The following is an 18,982-nucleotide window of genomic DNA, read 5'->3' on the forward strand; positions in this document are numbered from 1 at the left end:
CCCATCAGTTCAGAATTAAAGACACATTACTGGGATAAAGAAATCTGACCTGAAATATGAGTTGCAGCAACAATGGCAAGCAACCAAGAGTATTAACAATAATTTCCAATGCTGCTGGAAAGGTTAGATGATCTGTCTTTGAAATGAGCCAACTCTGCACACTTTCATGAGATTAAAATCAGCTTGCTTTTCCTTCTTAACATCTCGTGCTTCTCCTCTTCCTACCACCCCAAAAAGATGGGGCGACTGAGGCACATAAACAAGTGGCTCTGGAAATTAACTTGCTTGACCAGAAGGAAGCTCAAAGATAAATTCCATTCTGCATTACTTTTCCTATACTTCACTATGATCGGATTTTTTTGTGGTTTCTTTCTCCCTGGAGAGAGAATACCTGAGTGATAACATTTCTGACACACAGAAGCTTAAAAACAGAAGGAAAGCACTCTGTGTTATCTTGTTGGGAAATCTGTCCTCTTAAATGATGACCATTCACCCACAATCTAGGCCACTTTTGAGCCACAGGAAAGAGGAGGCCATTTCTCTCTGAAGATGATGACCTTGCGCAAATAAGTTTTCTGCACCTGTTTTGTCACCTGTAAAATGAGCATAATTGTAGGATTCATGGAGTTAGCATATGAGTGCTTCGAACAGTGCTGGGCAGAGTAAATGCTGAGTAACTATGAGCGTATATGTTTATCATCACCATCTCCACTAATGTCACCGCCACCTTTGGGAAGCTGCCTAGATAGTGATAAGGAGCTATGCTCAGGGATTTTCAGGCAAGTACAAAGTACTGTCATCTTTATTCCAGAGTGTTCCCATTTCCCCTCATTCATCCTGCAGAAGCAATAAGCTCATATGACAAAGTAAAGAAAGAAGAAAGAGAGGACACAGGAGGAAATGGGAAAGACATTTCACAACAACAGAGAAATGGTACCTTATTTGGCTTCTCACAATCATGTTTAAAAGATGAAATTATTATTATTTTTTGAAACAAGATCCCGCTCTATCTCCCAGGCTGGAGTGCAGTGGCAATCATGGCTCACTCCAGCCTCGATCTCCCAGGCTCAAGCAATCCTCTTGCCTCAGCCTCCCAAGTAGCTGGGACTACAGGTGCTCACCACCACACCCTGCTAATTTTCTTTTTAATTTTATTTTTAGTAGAGATAAGGTCTTGCTATGTTTCCCAGGCTGGTCTTGAACTCCTGAGCTCATGTGATCTTCCCACCTTGGCCTCTCAAAGTGCTGGGATTACAGGTGTGCACCACCACCATGCCTGGCCTAAAAGTTGAAATTCTTATGAACGTTTTTTTCCAATATGGAGGGCCAGGAAAGGGGGAGAGCCAACCAATCTCTAGACAGAGAAATCCTAAAGTTGCCCAATCCAGAGAGCAGTTGGCATTTTAAATCTGCTCTCTTATGTTTATACACGAGCTTCTTTGTTGAATCCCAGAAGAGAAAAGGACTTCTGTCCAGAAAATCGTCTCTGCAGACTCGGTGGCAGTGGGCTGACAGCTGACACCTGCACCTACCTCTCTCTGCAGTTGGCCAGGCCCCTGGTCCGCGGTGCGGAGATTCAGGACATGCACCTCCTGCGGCAGCCCAGTCGTGCCTCTGCTGGCACAGCCTGACAAAACGGTGAAGCTCTCCATCAAGGCCTGGACAGGATGGGAGGCACTGACAGGTGACAATTCACACAGTGCACCAGGCTCTGGACCTGCCAAGGGAATCACAAACACAAGCCACTCAGAAACAGCAATTAATTCTGCCTCAAACGGGCAAGGGTGATCAAGCCACTGCCAACCCACCAGGGATGCCTTTCCAGGTAAACTGCTCCAAGACTAAGTGGCCAAAAAGCTAGCCTATCTTCTAAAATCCCAATCTCTTACATTTCTTTTGGATAATTTGGTGTGTATTTGATTTTTTAAATTCCCTTTTGGACTCACAAGTCATGAATGCATTCCTCTGGGTAGAGGACACTTTCCATTTAACATTTGTGTGCAATTCCTTCTTCCCTCTTGGTAGAAAATCAGAGATAAATAAAATAAATTGCTTAAAGTCCCAAAAATACTATACATAAATAATATTAAATACCTAAAATTGCACTTAACAAAAGTAAAGATACAGATCCTATCTTTTCAGAGCTTCCCTTTATTAGGGAAAGCAAAACAAACTTAAGAACAATACAGAGCAAGATGTAACATGTAGAGGCGATCAGGGCCAGAGCTGTACAGCAAAATTTGGGCCAGAGGTCAGAAAAATCCTCCCAAAAGAAGTAGAATCTGAGCAGAGCCTCAGATAGAAAAAGTAGAACCCTGGTCATATTTGGTTCCTGCTTCTTCATTCCCTCTTCCTCTAATCAATCAAGCCTTAAATCCTAAATCCATTCACTCCTCTCCGTCTCTACTTCTTTACCGACCCTAGACAATTACAAACCTTCCTGAACAGAGTCTGAGGACTCAAGCTCTGCATGCCACCTTCCACACAGGCACTGTCCACCTAACCTAGAGGCACTCAATGTTACGGGTGTTCCCAAAGCAAATGCCTGCTGCTGGCATCTCTGTGGGCAGTTCCTGTCCCTTCAGAACAGCTTCCCTACTGAATAAAGCCTAAGCTCCATCACAGAGCACAGGAGGCATTTCTTGATCTAGCCCCTTCCTATGTCTCACCCCTCCCCAGTCCACATCAACTTACTTAAAGGTCTCCAGACACACCAGGATGTTTCCCAACTCCATGTCCTCATTCAAGCCTGCTTCCTTTACCCAAATTCCTCTTCCACTCTCACTCTGCTCCCACAACAAACGCCCCAAGCTGAGGAAGGCTCTCTTTCTCTGTCCTCCCGCAATTTATCTGCCTGTCTCCACTACTGCATTTACATGATAGCCACTGGGGTACACATCCATCTGTACTGGTCAAATGTGACCTCTCTGAGGGCTGTGCATGCTCATCTTTGTATCCTCAGCATTCATCTGCAGTGCCTGGCATATATGAGATGCTCAGAAAATGTTTGTTAAATGAATAAATGAATCATTGAGCTTTGAAAAAAATGCCCCTTCTCAGATCAGTGAGTAGGGCACCATTCCAGGGACTTGGATTTGGCTGTAGAGAATATGGGAAATAGGCTGCTACAGCCCTGAAATCACTGCAGCCTCCTTTCACATTGGCTGGATTGATAGACACACACCCAGGGGAAGAAGGAACTAGATGCTTACTCCTCACACACTTCTGTGAACTTGGTGCTATTGTCTCCATTCAATCACCCAAGAAACTGGGCTGAAACATACAATGCCCACTACACCACAACCTCCCAGATGGAACCCAGGTGAAAGGCCTGAATGTACTCCAGTTTGTTCTTCCTGACTTCTAAATAATAAAGGTACTCTCCAGGATTGCAAACATAGTTCAGAACCAGCCAGTATGCACCCAGAAGCAGACACCCTGCCTGGTGGGCCAAGTCTATTTCAGGACTCACAGAAATTATCTAGGCTGATAATAGCTATCTGGTCTGAAATGAAGTATGTGCCTTCTCAAATAGTCACTGCCACTCTCTGTACAGCTGGACTGTGGCCAGCTGCTTTCTGAGAAAGCATAAGGTGGTGAAGGAAGATGTTCCGAGAGCAGTAACAGGAGGTACTGACTGTACATTCCCTGGAACCCCTGGCGGGGTGCAGGGAAACCGTATGGGCAGGCACTCCCCCTGCTGCCCTCATCCTGCCCTCCTGGCCTCTCTGGCTTTCCCAGCTGCAGTGGGATGTCTGGTACACTTCACACCCAGAGTTTCAAGAAATTATCCTATTCCTACTCAATTCTGGGGACACTCACTGGCTACAGCTACCCACACTGGGAAACCCTTCTGAACTGGTTGCAGAGCCTCCTGCCACGAATTTACAATTATCACAAATTAAGCACAAATAAAATGCCTTTCAGTTCCATTCTCGTATGTGTGCAAAGCTCTGAACAGGCTGAAAACACATCTGCAAAAAGACCTGCAATCTATTTGATCTGCCCTCCTCCTCATGATGCCACCATCACCCATTGAGATCTCCTTAAATCACCACACTGCTCACCTCCACACTGGGGCAGGGACGAAAACTCAATGGAAACAAATCAAATAATAAGGTATTCCCAAAGAGAGAGGGAATTGGTGCTGGGAAGCCTTCAGTGCTGAGTATGCGCGCTTCTGGCCTTAGAGTCTACAGTCTCTGTTTTGCCAGAGTCCAGAACAGAGCAAACACCCTCTTTAAGGGCTGGAGCTCTAGCCATGGGTTATATGAGTCAGTCCAAGGTCAAAGAAAAGAGAAAGCAACGCATGGGACACACCCTGATCAAATACCAGGACAGCAACTCTCTACAGAGACCCATAGGAGGCCAGGCGCAATGGCTCACGCCTGTAACACCAACAATTAGGAAGGCCAAGGCAGGCGTATCGCTTGAGCCCAGGAGTTCAAAACCAAACTGGGCAATATGATGAAACCCCGTCTCTACAAAAAAAAAAAAATATATATATATATATATACACACACACACATATATATACACACACACACACACGCATATATATACAAATATGCAGATATAGATATAGACACAGACATTAGCAGTTGTGGTGGTGCACACATGTAGCCCCAGCTACTCAGGATGCTAAGGTGGGAGAATCACCTAAGCTCAGGGAAGTCCAGGCTGCAGTGAGCCAAGCCGTGATCACACTACTGTACTCCAGCCTGGGTGACAGAGGGAGACCCTGTCTCAGAAAATAAAAATAAAAACGCAGAGCCCTACTTGGCTCGATGTTTAAATACACTCAATAGTGTGTTCCTGACCATCTGACACAATAGCGTAGTAGTTGGTTTTCGAAGTTCCTCATAGAATTTTTTTCCCTCCAAGATTGAAAAAGAAAAAAAGCTACAACATATGCTCAAACTATCCTTACACCAAAAAAAGACAAAAAGAAAAAAAAAAAATCAGGAATTATCTACCACAATCCCAAGGGGCATATAAGAAATGGTATCTTTAACAGTTCAGCATACAACGTAATAAGAGATACTGCTCAGCCCTGTGCGGTGGCTCATGTCGGTAACCCCAGCACTTTGGGAGGCCAAAGCGGGTGGATCACCTAAGGTCAGAAGTTCAAGACCAGCCTAGCCAACATGGTAAACCCTGTGTCTACTAAAAATACAAAAATTAGCTGGGCTTGGTGGCGTGTGCCTATAATCCTAGCTACTCAGGAGGCTGAGGCAGGAGAATCGCTTGAACCCGGGAGGTGGAGGTTGCAGTGAGCCAAGATTGCGCCATTGCACTCCAGCCTGGGTGACAAGAGCTAAACTATATATCAAAAAATATATAGAGAGAGAGAGAAAGAGAGAGACTGTTCCCATTTATTAAGTACCCACTATGCAATGCTAGGTGCTGCACATCCTTCTGACACATCGCAAGGAAGCAGCACTAACCCCATTTTAAAGAAAGCAAAGTAAGCTCAATGTGCTTAAGTAACTGTTTCAAGGTTTCCCCAGTCACCCAAAGCCTCAGACTTGGCCCTCCTTGGCTCTCTCTCTCAGAAGGCAGGGTACTGAAGTGCCCGGCCTTGCAGTAATCAGGGCAAGAGAGATGATGGTGTCTGTGGAGATGGAGAGAAGGGGACAGAGTTGAGCGGCCAGAAGAGAATCCACTAGGTGAGGAGAGGGAAGGGGTGACCACCCATTGTACAGTGAACATCCAGCCCAAGGCCTGGGCTACTGTGCCAACACTTTCTGTGAAAATAAAAAAGTGGTCATAGATTTAGGGGTGAGATCTACCGTTTTGTAACTTACTTTGAAATACCTCCCAAAAAATAAGATGGAGAGATATTTGATAAAGCTTCTATTGCAAAATGCTAATTGTGGAATCTAAATGTTCCCTGTACAATGGTTTCAACATCTACACATGTTGAAATTTTTCATTAAAGAAAAGTTGGGAGAGAGGGGCAATGCTTATAAAAAAAATTAAGCCCAGAAATGCCTTAAGAAAGGTTCCTCAAAAAGTATGCCAGCATCATACTGCTGCTGAGAGAGCAAATTGGTATAATATATCAGTGGTATCCAAGGCCCGACAAAAGGTACATATCCTTTGACCCAGCAACTTCTCGCTAGGATTTTATCCTGAAAAACATAACTGGATAAGTTTGCAAAGGATACAGAATGTACAAGTGAAAAAAATTAAGACTTAAGGGAGGGGACAAAAAGTCCCTGTGAAAATGTCCAGGCTAGAGGATATAGGTTAAACTCTAAGTATGGTGTAGAATAGTCGTCTCCTAAGAGAACAGACGCAGTGTAGGAGTCAGGAGAGAGGGTTTCCTTTGGGGAAAAAGAAAGCCTCTCTGGCCAAGAAAGGAAAGGAAAGAGGCAGTGTGATTGTATGAAGTTTTCCTTTGAATATCTTGGAGAGATGCTCTTCTGCCGCCAGCTGTTCCATCCCCACCTTCCAGGTAAAATGCCTGCCAGGCCTTCCTGGAGTGTACTATCCTTTTTCCATAGATTTTCTCAAACACATCCATGGGTTCAACTCTCATCTCTTTACAGAAACAACTCCAGGCCATCTCAGACTTACTTATTTTTTCCTTTTTTTTTTTTTTTTTTTTTTGAGACAGTCTCGCTTGGTTGTCCAGGCGGGAGTGCAGTGCCACGATCTCAGCTCACTGCAACCACCACTCCCCAGGTTCAAGTGATTCTCATGCCTCAACCTCCCAGGTAGCTGGGATTACAGGCACCCGCCACCACACCCAGCTAATTTTCGTATTTTTAGTAGAGATGGGGTTTCATCATATTGGCCAGGCTGGTCTCGAACTCCTAACCTCATGTGATCCACCTGCATTGGCCTCTTGAAGTGCTGGGATTACAGGCGTAAGCCACCACACCCGGCCTATACTTCTTTTTCTAAGCTCCAGGCCTGAATATTCAACAGCTCCTTCACCATCTACTTTTGTCTCATGGACACCCAATCTCAACATGCAGAACTCAGGATCTTTACCCCTCGTGCCTGTTGTTCCTCCTTCATTCCCTCCCTAAGTAAATGGCACCAGCCTCCATCTACGTATACCTGGCACCAACCTGGGGGAAGTGCCCCAACATCACCCCTTCCCTCTCCTCACCCAATGGATTCTCTCCTTGGCCACTCAACTCTGACCCCCCCCGCTCCATCTCCATGGGCACCATCATCTCTTGTTCCCTCATTACTGCAAGATGCTCTTAATTCTTACCTCCACCAAAATGTCTTCTACAGAGCAGCCAAATTGATCTGAAAAACTCAAGTCTGATCCTGCTTCTCTCTGCTTTAAAAGACTTATCACTCTATCTCTGCTGTCCAGATGAAGTCCCAAAACCTCAACATGACTTACAAGGCCCTCCAAGATCTGGCCCTGCTTCCTACCATGGCCCCGTCTCTCATTCCCCAGGCACTTGCTCGCTGTGTTTTGGCCATTCTGATGAAGCACAGAAGTGCTCGTTGTCTCCCTATAGCCATCATTCTCCTTTCTCCAAGTGCCAGCTGGTCACACAGCCACCCAGAACGAAGGCCACGTTTCCCAATCTCGCTAGCAGCTGGCAGCTTCCTGTATGAAGTGAAGGTCAGTTCTTCTGCCATTTCCTTCTGACTGCTGGTTGGAACATGGATGTAACGGGCAGCACTAAAGCAAGCCTTTGTGGCCATGAGACAGAAGCAGCATGCTAAGGAGGGCACAGCAACTGAGAAGCCACCTGCGTACTCGATGAACATGGAGCCACGGGATCAGCTCTGAACTGCTTTTTTAAAAATAGGAAACAAATGTAAACTTTTTTCTCATTTAAGCCAATGTTATTTTGGGTTTTCTGATATTTGTAGCTTAACCTACCCTAATTAATGTACTTGCCTTCTTTTATTTCATCAGAAGTGCCAAACTTTGTCCCAAAGGAGCCTCTGAATAGCAAGGTTTCCTCCAGGAACACGTTCCCCGCTGCGTCTGTTCCTTCCCGCCACCATGGCATGACAAACTCCTGCTCATTCTACTGATCTCTCAAGGAAGCTCCCCAAACCTCCCTCGCTGTGTTAGATCTATATTTTTTCATACTCTCGTGGTACTCTCCGTTTCTCTCCACAGCACCTCCTGTGATTAGATGTACATAATTATTTGTGCAATTACTGGTTTCACATCTACATGCTCCCAAAGACTGCAAACACGACAAAAGAACAGAACCCAACCATTCTGTGTGCTGCTGCCTGCCTCACCCCGGCACAGTATCTGGCACACAGTAGGCACTCAATTATCGCTGAGAAATGGGAAAGAGCCATGGGGTGATGCATGCTGCATGGGCTTCATGACAATAAGGGACTGTCTGTCTCAGACTTCCTGCTTTCACTCTTTACCTGAGAGCCAAAGCCTCATTCTTATACTAAAAGGGGGAGAAAAAAAAACACCAACCATGAAATGAGGGAGGTGGCATTTCTGGTTGCTAAGAATCAAGTTCCAGTTGGGGCTTCCCCACCTTCAACTGTCACAGAATGCAGGAAACACAAATCTGTTTTTGTCTTCTCTTCCCGAACACTCTTCTGGCCAAGCCCCTCTCTCCAGGTGGCAGAACAATCCTCTATCTCTCCGTTGGCACACCACACCCCCAGCCTCATCCTGCCACTTCTGGGTCAGGCCCTAGCCTTCCTGTCCCCTTCCCTCTGCCACAGCCGGCTCATGAACTTGTCTCCCATCCTTCCCGCTTGGCCTCATAGTGGTTCCTTCCGCAATCTGTCCGCACAATGCCAGGGCCAGCTCCACTCAGGAAGGCTTCCACCTGGGAACAGCATGATCCACCCCACAGGCTCTAGCACACGTGCCTGAGTTAACATGGTGGCTCAGATTCTCACTTGACCACCATGGGGCCCGATACAGCACCTCCCGACCACAAAGGCTTGGAAACCAGGAAAACATGCTCCGAAACCCCATCTGACTCATCTGCTCACTTTTGTGGTGACCTGTGAGCTCTGGAGCTGCTACTGTCGGCCCTCACCGGCAGCCTCAAAAGGCTGGGAGTGTCTCCTGTGGCCACGGCTGAAAACCCACATCCCGTCTTCCCTACCAATCTCTTCCCTGCAGTCAAGAGCCGAGTGAGCAACACGCTCTGATGATGCTCCTTATCAGCACAGCGAAAGCTGTTACCACGTAAGGATCAACCAGGGCGTGGACGATGAGGAAAAAACAGGCCTGAAAGCAACGATGCTCATAAGCACACACGTCTGCTCACTTCACACCATACTTTATCATGAAAAGGCATGTTGCAGATACTTCATCCGAAGCCTCACAGAAACTCTGTAACCCACTATAAGTAAACTGTTGTTAGCCACACAGAGGTAGGATGTGTATTTCAGAAAAGTGCTTCCTGGCAGTAATGTACATATGGATTCACCTCCAGAGACAATCCTCACTGGTGCCTCCCAATCTGGATATTTCAGTTCATTGTGGGCATCTGGTATGTGCCGAGTCCAGGACTCCTTAAGGGTAACTCCCAAAGAAATCTAACTTTTCCTCATACTCAAAGTGTGAGCTGAATTTAATCCTCCTCTGCTGGCTTACTCAAGAAATCTGATATCCTCAAAATCTTGCCGGGTGTTGTGTCTTGTTTGAACTGAAGTCAGGCTCTGCTCTTCTGTTTGGTACACTCTCCTCAGCCACCAGCACAGAGGCACAGCCCCCTTCACCCACAAGATGCTACTTCTACTGACAAAAACATTTACTGACCTGAAGACAGCACAAATTCAAACCAACTCTGCGGTGAGAAACTTCCTAGGTGGCCCAGACCACGGCCACACTGCCAAGGCCACTGCCAAACCAGCCTCCTTCACAAAGCAGGCCCTCACTGCTCGGCTACTCAGCAGCTGGGCCACCTGAGGCCACACTGCAAAGCACGTGGTAGCTTCCTGGGCCGCCGCCTTGTGTGAAAAGCTGGGGGTTAACTCTTCATATGTATGGTTACCACACCACTAGGGGCCACACATCTTGTACATGTTTCTGATCCTCACAATGCCACTGTGAAGACAGTGTTAATGCTGTCATTTTAGAGTGATGGGAAACTGGAGCTCAAGAGAGGCTAAGAAACACATTGGCAGGAAGGGGCAGTGGGGGATCTGAACCTGGGTCTCTGAGACTCCAGCTCCAGGCTCTTCCCCTGGCAGAGCGCCACCTGCCTCTGCCTTGCACTTTCCAGTTCCTCTCCTCAGTACTGGGTGAACAGAAGTATAGACCAAATGTAAACATTCATTCATGTCTACTAAAATAAAATAAACTGCTTGGTTCACACTTATCACCTTTGGTTGACTTAAAAGACTTCATAAACTTAATGAAACTACTTTCTCATTTTACCAAATGCCCTCCTCCGTCCTTTTCACTAATGCTTGCTTATCTGGACACATGGGAAACGTTCCTAAGATCTCGCTATAACATCAATGTCTAAATTCCCAGTTTCACTTAAAGAAAAAAATCAAATGGACTCACCCTTTCATTATGTCCTTTAGCTGCAACACAGCATTCCAATCTCAGTTACAGAACCCCCACATCCCTGCTGGCGGTAGGCCAGCTCCAAAACTTGACAGAATGCAGACAAAGCATTTGGGAACAGATGCATTTGAGGCACACACTTTAAATTTAATCTGTGCCAAAAGAAATTACTAATATCACAACTCATGCAACATGGACAAAAATACTGGTGGAGGGGGGTAATGTTTTGGAGAAGACACAGTAAGTAATTTTCACATTTAATAAATGTGATCCTCGAGCATTCCAAACACCAATGCATACCAAGTTGACACAAACATCTGGTACCTATTCCACATAATTTTCAGCACTCTGATTCCCCATATCACCCAGGGTACTAATGAGGAGCGTGTGTTCAGCTGTAATAAAAGTGGTAAAGATGCAGAGGGAATTAAGGGGTAACATTATAGCCTGGGACCAAGACATCGCAGTGGAGAGATTTTATTCTGACGACACCATTGGCTAATAAGGATTTTGTTATTGTCCCACAGGGAATTCTGAAATGCTGTCAGCTGCAAAGAGGGACAAACTCCCACAGACTGTGGGACTGGGTACTACAGGATCTATTCTGCCCTTGGGCTAAAAATCCTTTCTACCCTCATGGGATGCAAGAATCTGTAAGAAAGGGCACCCAGGATGATTTCTCAGCCAATAGCACCGCCTCACTTTAATCGAGCTTCATGAGAAGGAATGTTACCAAAACCAGGATATGATACAAAAACAAAGCTCCGGGAAAAAAACACCTGTAAGGCCCTGAGCTCACAAACACGCCTGGCGTGTACATAACATATGCTCATGTTTGTACCATCTCAAATTACAATTCACTGGAACTACAGCCCCTTGGGGATGGAGCGGTGGAATGTACCACCATTAAACTCCAAAGAGGACCCTTCTACCACAGCTCCCACCTGGGGTTTTCAACAATAAAACCTGGCTTCAGGCTGAAGCTTATCCCTAGTAGGAAAAAGGTAGACAAGTACTAAAACTTGTAGTTTGGATTTCTCAGGGGGAAAAAAACTAGACTTTTCTACAGCACAACTCTTAGGCATATCTTATCTTGGTTTCTTTCACCCTCCAAGCAAAATCTACATCCAGACCTTCCTCCTAACAAACTAACCCTCTTCCAAGAAGTCAACCACCAACTTGTTGGGCCAAAAGCCAGTGCATATTTGTGTATTGTTGTGTTGAAATCATGGCACAACCACGTTGGAGAATTTCCTGTGTTCAATTGTGTTTTCAAAGTTCAAAAGGAAACAAAGGGTACAGGTTCTTCAGGAATCCAATTTCTCAAAGTGTTGGGAAGTGCCAAGCTATAAAAGACTCGTACTCTTCCATCTAAGCAAGATACCATTATACAACCTGGACGTGCCAACAGAAGGGGATTTCTGCAGCCTTGTGAGGAAGTGGTGCTGTTATGCTTTATGGTTTTTATGACCTGAAGTGAAGCAGGGGCATCTCAGAAGTCACCACTGGACGCAGCAAGAAGCACCGAAAAATAGTGAACCAGGAGATACGGGAGCTGGGTTTTCAGCATTCCATGATCTCTTATTCAATGACAGGCTTGACTTACAGATCAAATGAGGCACTATATGTGAAAATGCTTTACAAACTTCAAACACTATTAGAGACATAAAGTCCCTTGAGGGGAAGAGAAATAAATGAATGAGAACATTTTCTCCAATCAAAAACTGTTTTCTTTAAAAACTTTTAGAATGATTAATAAAATATCTAAGATAACATGTTCTTATACTACTCCCTAGCATTACTCTCCAGAAATTATTTCTATGAATTGCACTGGAAAGACTTAAAACTACAGCTGGGCATGTACTCCCTGTAATCATGCCTGTAATGCCAGCACTACGGGAGGCCAAAGCAGGAGGATTGCTTGAAGCCAGGAGTTCAAGACCAGCCTGGGCAAAATAACCAGATCCCCATTTCTTTTTTTAAAAATGTTTTAATTAAATTAAACTATGCACAGTACTCGAGTAAAAATTCCTGTTCTCTTAGCACATTCTGGAAGTACAACTCCCAAAGGCAAGAATAGTCCATGTTTCTGCCTCCAGGGAATTCCAGCAATCCATAAAGACAGTCATTTGGCACCATCTTGGCCAACAGTCCTTCTGACTTACTTTGTTGGGTATTTTGTTTTGTTTTGTTTTGTTTTTGGAGACACAGTCTCACTCTGTCGCCCAGGCTGGAGTGCAGTGGCACAATCTCAGCTCACTGCAAACGCCACCTCCTGGGTTCAAGTGATTCTCCTCCCTCAGCCTCCCAAGTAGCTGAAATTACAGGCGTGTACCACGACACCCAGCTAATTTTTGTATTTTTAGTAGAGACAGGGTTTCACCATGTTGGCCAGGCTGGTCTCAAACTCCTGGCCTCAGGTGATTTACCTGCCTCTGCCTCGGCCTCCCAGAGCGCTGGAAGTGAGTCACCACACCAAGCCCTGATTTACTTTTGACCTATAATATGGTGCACCGGTCCCTATTCTTCTGACAAAAAGGAAGCTTAGACACTGGCTACAGCATTCATTTTTGAGGGGTAAGAATTTATGGGATGTGACTGCCTAATTGGCTCAGCACAGAGACCAAGAACAAATCTGAAGATTTGAAGGATGGGAGAAAATAGGATCTTTTTTCTCCTACCCTATGAATTTGGCAGATACAAAATAACTGAAGGATAGTACACCTCTTTATTAAAATGCAAATGCTTTATCAACTTAGATTCAAAATATTAAACTAAACTTTATAACAAAAAAAATTACAACTTAATTCCTACTAATGCAATATCTGATAGCAAAGTAAGACTCGCAGAGCTACAAAGCTACTCCTCATTAACCCTGAGGGATGACATTACAAAATCTGTTCATCTCTCAGACCTTGATTTGTACCTAAGATGATCACTAATTTTCTCTTTACCTTGGCAAACTGGTGTCTAGCAAGAAAGAAAAAGATGGGAGAAAGAGAGGTAAGAATGTGTGCAAAAGTATGGCGGAGTAACACGCATTGCATGTGGCATGCTCCGGGACTGGTGAGCGTTCTGTTAGGGCTGTGGCCACGGTCTGGGGTGCAGCGTCTGAAGCAGAGAGAAGCAGCAAGATGAGAAACTGTAAGAGGGTCAGGAAGGGCAGAAGGGGGAAACCACAACTGCTGGGGAGTTGAATCATCGCCTATAACCACTGGTCCTGATTGCAGATAGGAGACCATAGATTAAAAAGGGAAAATCTGCAAACTTTTGGTTTGGCTGTGCAAAATATTATTAATTACAGCCATGTGTACATACTGGGCCATGAACTAAAACACATTTACTTTAAGGAGTTTATACATCATCAGGGCACTCACAATTGGTTACAGGAATGAGTCAAATGCTTAACACTGAATGCCAAATTATTCAGCTTAACATATAGGTCCCAATTATAAGATTAAACTCTATTCCTTCCTCTTCAGGCTAGCTAGCCTGCTGCTTCAGGTGCTTCTGTTAGGAGGGAAACTGAGAGCAGACATTTTGCAGAGAAATCTATGAACATCTGGTCACTTGCTCTTGCTCCTTTCACAGTGAAACTAAAAGCCTCTGAGAAGCTGTGGACCTGGTTTTTCCAAGCTTGTAGCAGTTACGGGTTCATCAAGCAGCACCATTAACAGAACTACTCAGTGTAGACCGGGTCTTAGAGAGACAGGAGGATTGTGCTCGGCTCAGTTGCTGTGGTTCAGAACCACAGTTTTTTGGGGGGTAGGTGGAGGGGGACAGGGTCTGGCTTTGTTGCCCAGGCTGGAGTACCATGGTGTGATCTGGGCTCACTGCAACCTCTACCTTCTGGGCTCAAGCCATCCTCCCACCTCAGCCTCCCGAATAGCTGAGACCTCAGGTGGGTGCCACCACATCAGTTTATGTGTTGTATTTTTTGTAGAGACAGGGTTTTGTCACATTGCCCAGGCTGGTCTCAAACTCATGAGCTCAAGCAATCCACCTGCTTTGGCCTCCCAAAGTGCTGAGATTATAGGCATGAGCCACCGAGCCTGGCCCAGAACTACACTTTTGTATTACACCTGATAAAATTCAGAGGTTCCTTAAACTGTTACTCCTGTTTAATATTATACCTTCCCTTTATAGCAAATATAAGCTTTTATAAATCTATTGCTTCATTTATTCGGGTATATGTTTGTGTGTCCTCTACTTACCAGAAACTCCATGAGGGCAAGAACTGTGCTTCTTTCGCTTCCTCTCTCCCAGTGCTTGGCACCGTGCCTGGCATGCGGCACGTGTTCATAAACATTTGTTGAGTGATGAATTCATGGGCCAAACAACCAAACTCCCAAGCTACTAATTCTCTAAGGACTATGAAGCCAGTCTCCTAGGTTTATCCCAGCGCTGCCACATTTTAGCCTTCTAACCTGGGGGAGTCATTTAGCCATTCCCTGCCTCTGTTTCTTTATCTATACAATGGGGATAATAACAGGATCTGCCCCCATAAGGCTGTTCTTAGGATCAACTCATTTTTATTATTGTATTACTGTAATTATTACCAGCTCTTCAACTATGAGATGTGTTCTGGAAAAAAAACGCAAAACAGAAACTTTATCAAAACACTTAGCTAAAGGAAACTACATCATCTGAGTGCCAAACCTAGCTCTGCGCTTTCTAGTAGGCAGGATAAAGAGAAAATATGATGCACACATAGATATCACAAAAAGGAAACAAATCACAGGCGGGTGCAGTGGCTCACACCTGTAATCCCAGCACTTTGGGAGGTCATGGTGGGAGGATTGCTTGAGCCCATAAGTTTGAGACCAGCCTGGGCAAGAGAGTGAGACCTCATCTCTACAAAAAAAATTTAAAAATTAGTCAGGCCATGGTGCTGCACACCTGTAGTCCCACCTACTCAGGAGGCTGAGGTGGGAGAATCCCTTGAGTCCAGGGAGGTCAAGACTGCAATGAGCCAAGATAGTGCCAGTGCACTCCAGTCTAGGTGACACAGTGGGACCTTGTCTTGAAAAATAAATAAATAAATAAATAAATAAATAATATTGGGAAACATCAGCTCTTGCAAGAAAATACTTTTCCAAGGTCTCAATTTAAGAGGCCTGTAATAAAGATCGGTGATTTTTAACTTTTTAAACCAATAGTCTGCATTAATGTAGGTATGAAAGCAAGAAGCAAACTGGCATTTATTTGCTAAAAGCATGTGGGGGAGTTTGTGATTTTGGCATGATATATGCCACGACATATATCAAAAAGTTTGGATTTTGCTGTGTTGGGTCAACAAGCAATTTCTGAAAGGATTAAATCTAAGCAGAGATATCAGTTCAATAAAAGGCTAAGAGAGAAGGGTATAATTCAATCAAATTGTATTTAACCTAAAAATAAGATAAATTACTGTACTATTGTTTAATAAACTCTCCCCAAAAAATTTAAAACTGGGATAAATGAGATACCTGTTCAGAAAAACATCTATTGAGCATGCTCACGACGAAACTTCACCTTGTAACGTACCATAAAACATACATCTGTATCTGACAAGGCAACCTTTCAAAACAGATGTGTCATATGATGTTTCAAAATTGAATTTTTTTTTTTTTTAAGTTTGTCACATTCAGTGAAAGCAACTTCTGTTTTTCTGAAATCTGTGGTGTTATTTTGGAGAAAACTTTGCTTTGGTGTTTTTCCACTCTGGATCAACTAGCTCCTCTCTTTTCCTCCCAAGCGAACCTTCGTAAACCACACTGCCAGAGGGAACTCACCTTTCTCCCACGGAGACAGCGCCAATACTTGCAAATGGTCAAACTGAAAATAAAATCCTTTGCATGCCATTTCCTCCAACAAAAAAGGCTTTGTCTCGAGATTTGCACAGAAAAACATACCAAAGCTACATCTATTATTTAAAGTAGTAATTCTTTCTCTCAGTATTTCATACTATACTCCTTTCTTCCCACCTTACTTCATCTGGCCCAAAGAACCACCTTTCCATCACACAATAAATGCCTCACTTATTCAACATTGACTGGCAATGAGATATTCCACATAAGCAAATTTTCCAAATAACTAAGTCTTTTCTTGTTTCAGAAAAGAAAGTGTCTTTAGTCATTTTTAAGGGAAATCTGCCTAAAATGTACTACATGCATAATTTCTTCCTGGCCATCTTAAATGTTTTGAGCATCCTGAAACTCACCTATTGTATTTTTTTCTTGAAGATGTAGGGCTGCCATTATGAATACTAATTAGTTTATTAAAGCTTGATATGATTTCAGTTACTATATCTACCAAATAGTCCCATATTGCTGTGCTTTATAGTTTTTTTGTTTTTGTTTTTGAGATGGAGTCTCGCTCTGCTGTCCAGGCTGGAGTGCAATGGCACCAGCTCACTGCAACCTCTGCTTCCCGGGTCCAGGCAATTCTCCTTACCTCAGCCTCCTGAGTAGCTGGGATTATAGGTACTCACCGCCACGCCCGGCTAATTTTTGTAGCTTTAGTAGACATGGGATTTCACTGTGTTGACCAGGCTGGTCTTGAACTCCTGACCTCAGGGGATGTGTTCATCTCTGCTTCCCAAAATGCTGGGATTACAGGCGTGAGCTACCGCGCCTGGCTGCTTTATAGTTTTGCCTATACTTTTTATACTTGTGGGGGTTTTTTCCAGTTCCGGCTGCAGGCCTGTGTCTCTGCCTTAAGCCTATCACTTACCATTTTTTACACTCTTATACACTCAATTTTAAGTCAACCAAGTCTGAATGAAGACCAGAAGGTGGCTCCCCATTCCAACCATAGAGTAACCTATATGGACTTTTGACGGCTATTTTCCTTATAACTCACTAAAACACTTGTAACTCACTAAAATGAAGGAAGTTCTGGCTTCCTTCATGATGCACAAACCTGCTGTAAAACTGATGTTACTGACAATATTAGGGACACTGCCCAGAGTAATCTAGTTTGAATGGCAAACCATCAAAGAAAGTGAAGCTTATGCACTAAAGGTGAACTGTTGGAAATTTAGTTCACACCAAAACCATACTAAAAGCTCTACTCTCCTATTGCTTCTGGTGCTTCAAGCATTTCAGAAGTTCTAAGAGAAAAAAAACAAATGTATAAATAGGTATAACAAAGTTCTTATGGTCCCTCAATCCCATTTTCTCATGGTGACCTCCCCTTTTCTTTCAGGATGAAAAGATATTTAACCTGTAGAGTCCAGATTAATTACGATTTTAGCATAATTTGCACATTTTTCCACTCTAGTTTCTCAATGGAAGTTGTATTCACCATTCCTTCCTATCTTCATTCTTGAGTCAGTGCCAGCAAGCACTGTTCATAGAAATCAGATACTCCTACCAGTGCTCCCTGGTCCAGATCAGTACAAATGATCTACCACGAACCACAGAGTCCAGAGCAGGCTGGAAAGAACCACCTAACAAAGAAAACACATTAACGGGGCCACTCAAAGGCCCCTTTATGGCAACAGTCCCCAACCTTTTTGGCACCAGAGACTGGTTTCATGGAAGACAGATTTTCCACAGACCAGGGAGGAGGGGATGGTTTTGGGATGAAACTGTTCCACCTCAGGTCATCGGGCATTTGTGAGATTCTCATAAGGAGCAGGCAACCTAGATCCTTCATATGCGCAGTTCACAATACGGTTCACGCTCCTATAAAAATCTAATGCCACCGCTGATCTGACAGGAGGTGGAGCTTAGGCAGTAATGCTCACTCGCCCGCTGACTGCTCACCTCCTGCTGTGTGCCCCCCGTTCCTAACAGGTCCGTGGCCTGGGGCTTGGGGGACCTCAGGTCTATGGTACAACAATACCATTTGCAGCTTTCTAAAATCCAACCATGACATGGAATCTTCCCTGCCTTTCCATGTTAATTTGAAGTCGGGGTCCAAATTCACTCTTTGCAAACCATTATTATGTAAGGAAAGGCATATGTATATGTATATGTATGTACATATACACACGCACACATACACACCAAGGGCTATTACTGTTTCTCATACTCAAGAAGGTTCGCTTCCTAAGCTCCTTCCTGAAATGAAATTGTTTCTTTGCCGAGAGATAACTCATAATTTATCCTAGATTTCAACTTTTTTTAGTAAAAAGTATAGGAAGTTACATGGAAACAATGAATGGAAGTGTACTTTTTTTTAATCAAACAAGAACAGGAAACTTTCAGTGGTTTATGGTAAAACTACATATTTGAGCCAAAGAAAAAAATAAACTATGCTCAACCCCTTTTTACCCTCCCCTATCCAAAACATATAAGAATATGCACAATTGACAACCACAAGACAAATCTCGACACCAGGGAAAAATTAATATTTATAGGCTTCAAAAATATACTTCCCCAAATTACTTAATAAACCCCTTCAAAAAGGCCGACACCTACTTCTTCTATTATTGTATGACCAAAATGAGTCACAATAAAACTCTGGAATATTAAAGACAATAAGTGAGGAAATTCCAGAAAA

The 18,982-nt window shown here is 44.1% G+C and overlaps 1 protein-coding gene across 4 annotated transcripts in view; it reads right to left on the reverse strand.

Moving 5' to 3' along the window:
- Positions 1-18,982, reverse strand: part of TGFBR3 (transforming growth factor beta receptor 3) — a 226,348-nt gene that overhangs the window by 115,447 nt on the left and 91,919 nt on the right. For 3 of the 4 annotated variants that reach the window (XM_025395686.1, XM_025395675.1, XM_025395665.1), the window contains one exon: positions 1,533-1,717. In XM_025395686.1, the coding sequence (XP_025251471.1) occupies positions 1,533-1,717 (185 nt within the window). Of the gene's footprint in view, positions 1-1,532; positions 1,718-5,205; positions 5,304-18,982 lie in introns of all 4 variants that reach the window. The other variant, XM_025395697.1, reaches the window with a different exon arrangement.

This window comes from Theropithecus gelada, chromosome 1, assembly GCF_003255815.1.
Source record: "Theropithecus gelada isolate Dixy chromosome 1, Tgel_1.0, whole genome shotgun sequence".
NCBI classification, from domain to species: domain Eukaryota; kingdom Metazoa; phylum Chordata; class Mammalia; order Primates; family Cercopithecidae; genus Theropithecus; species Theropithecus gelada.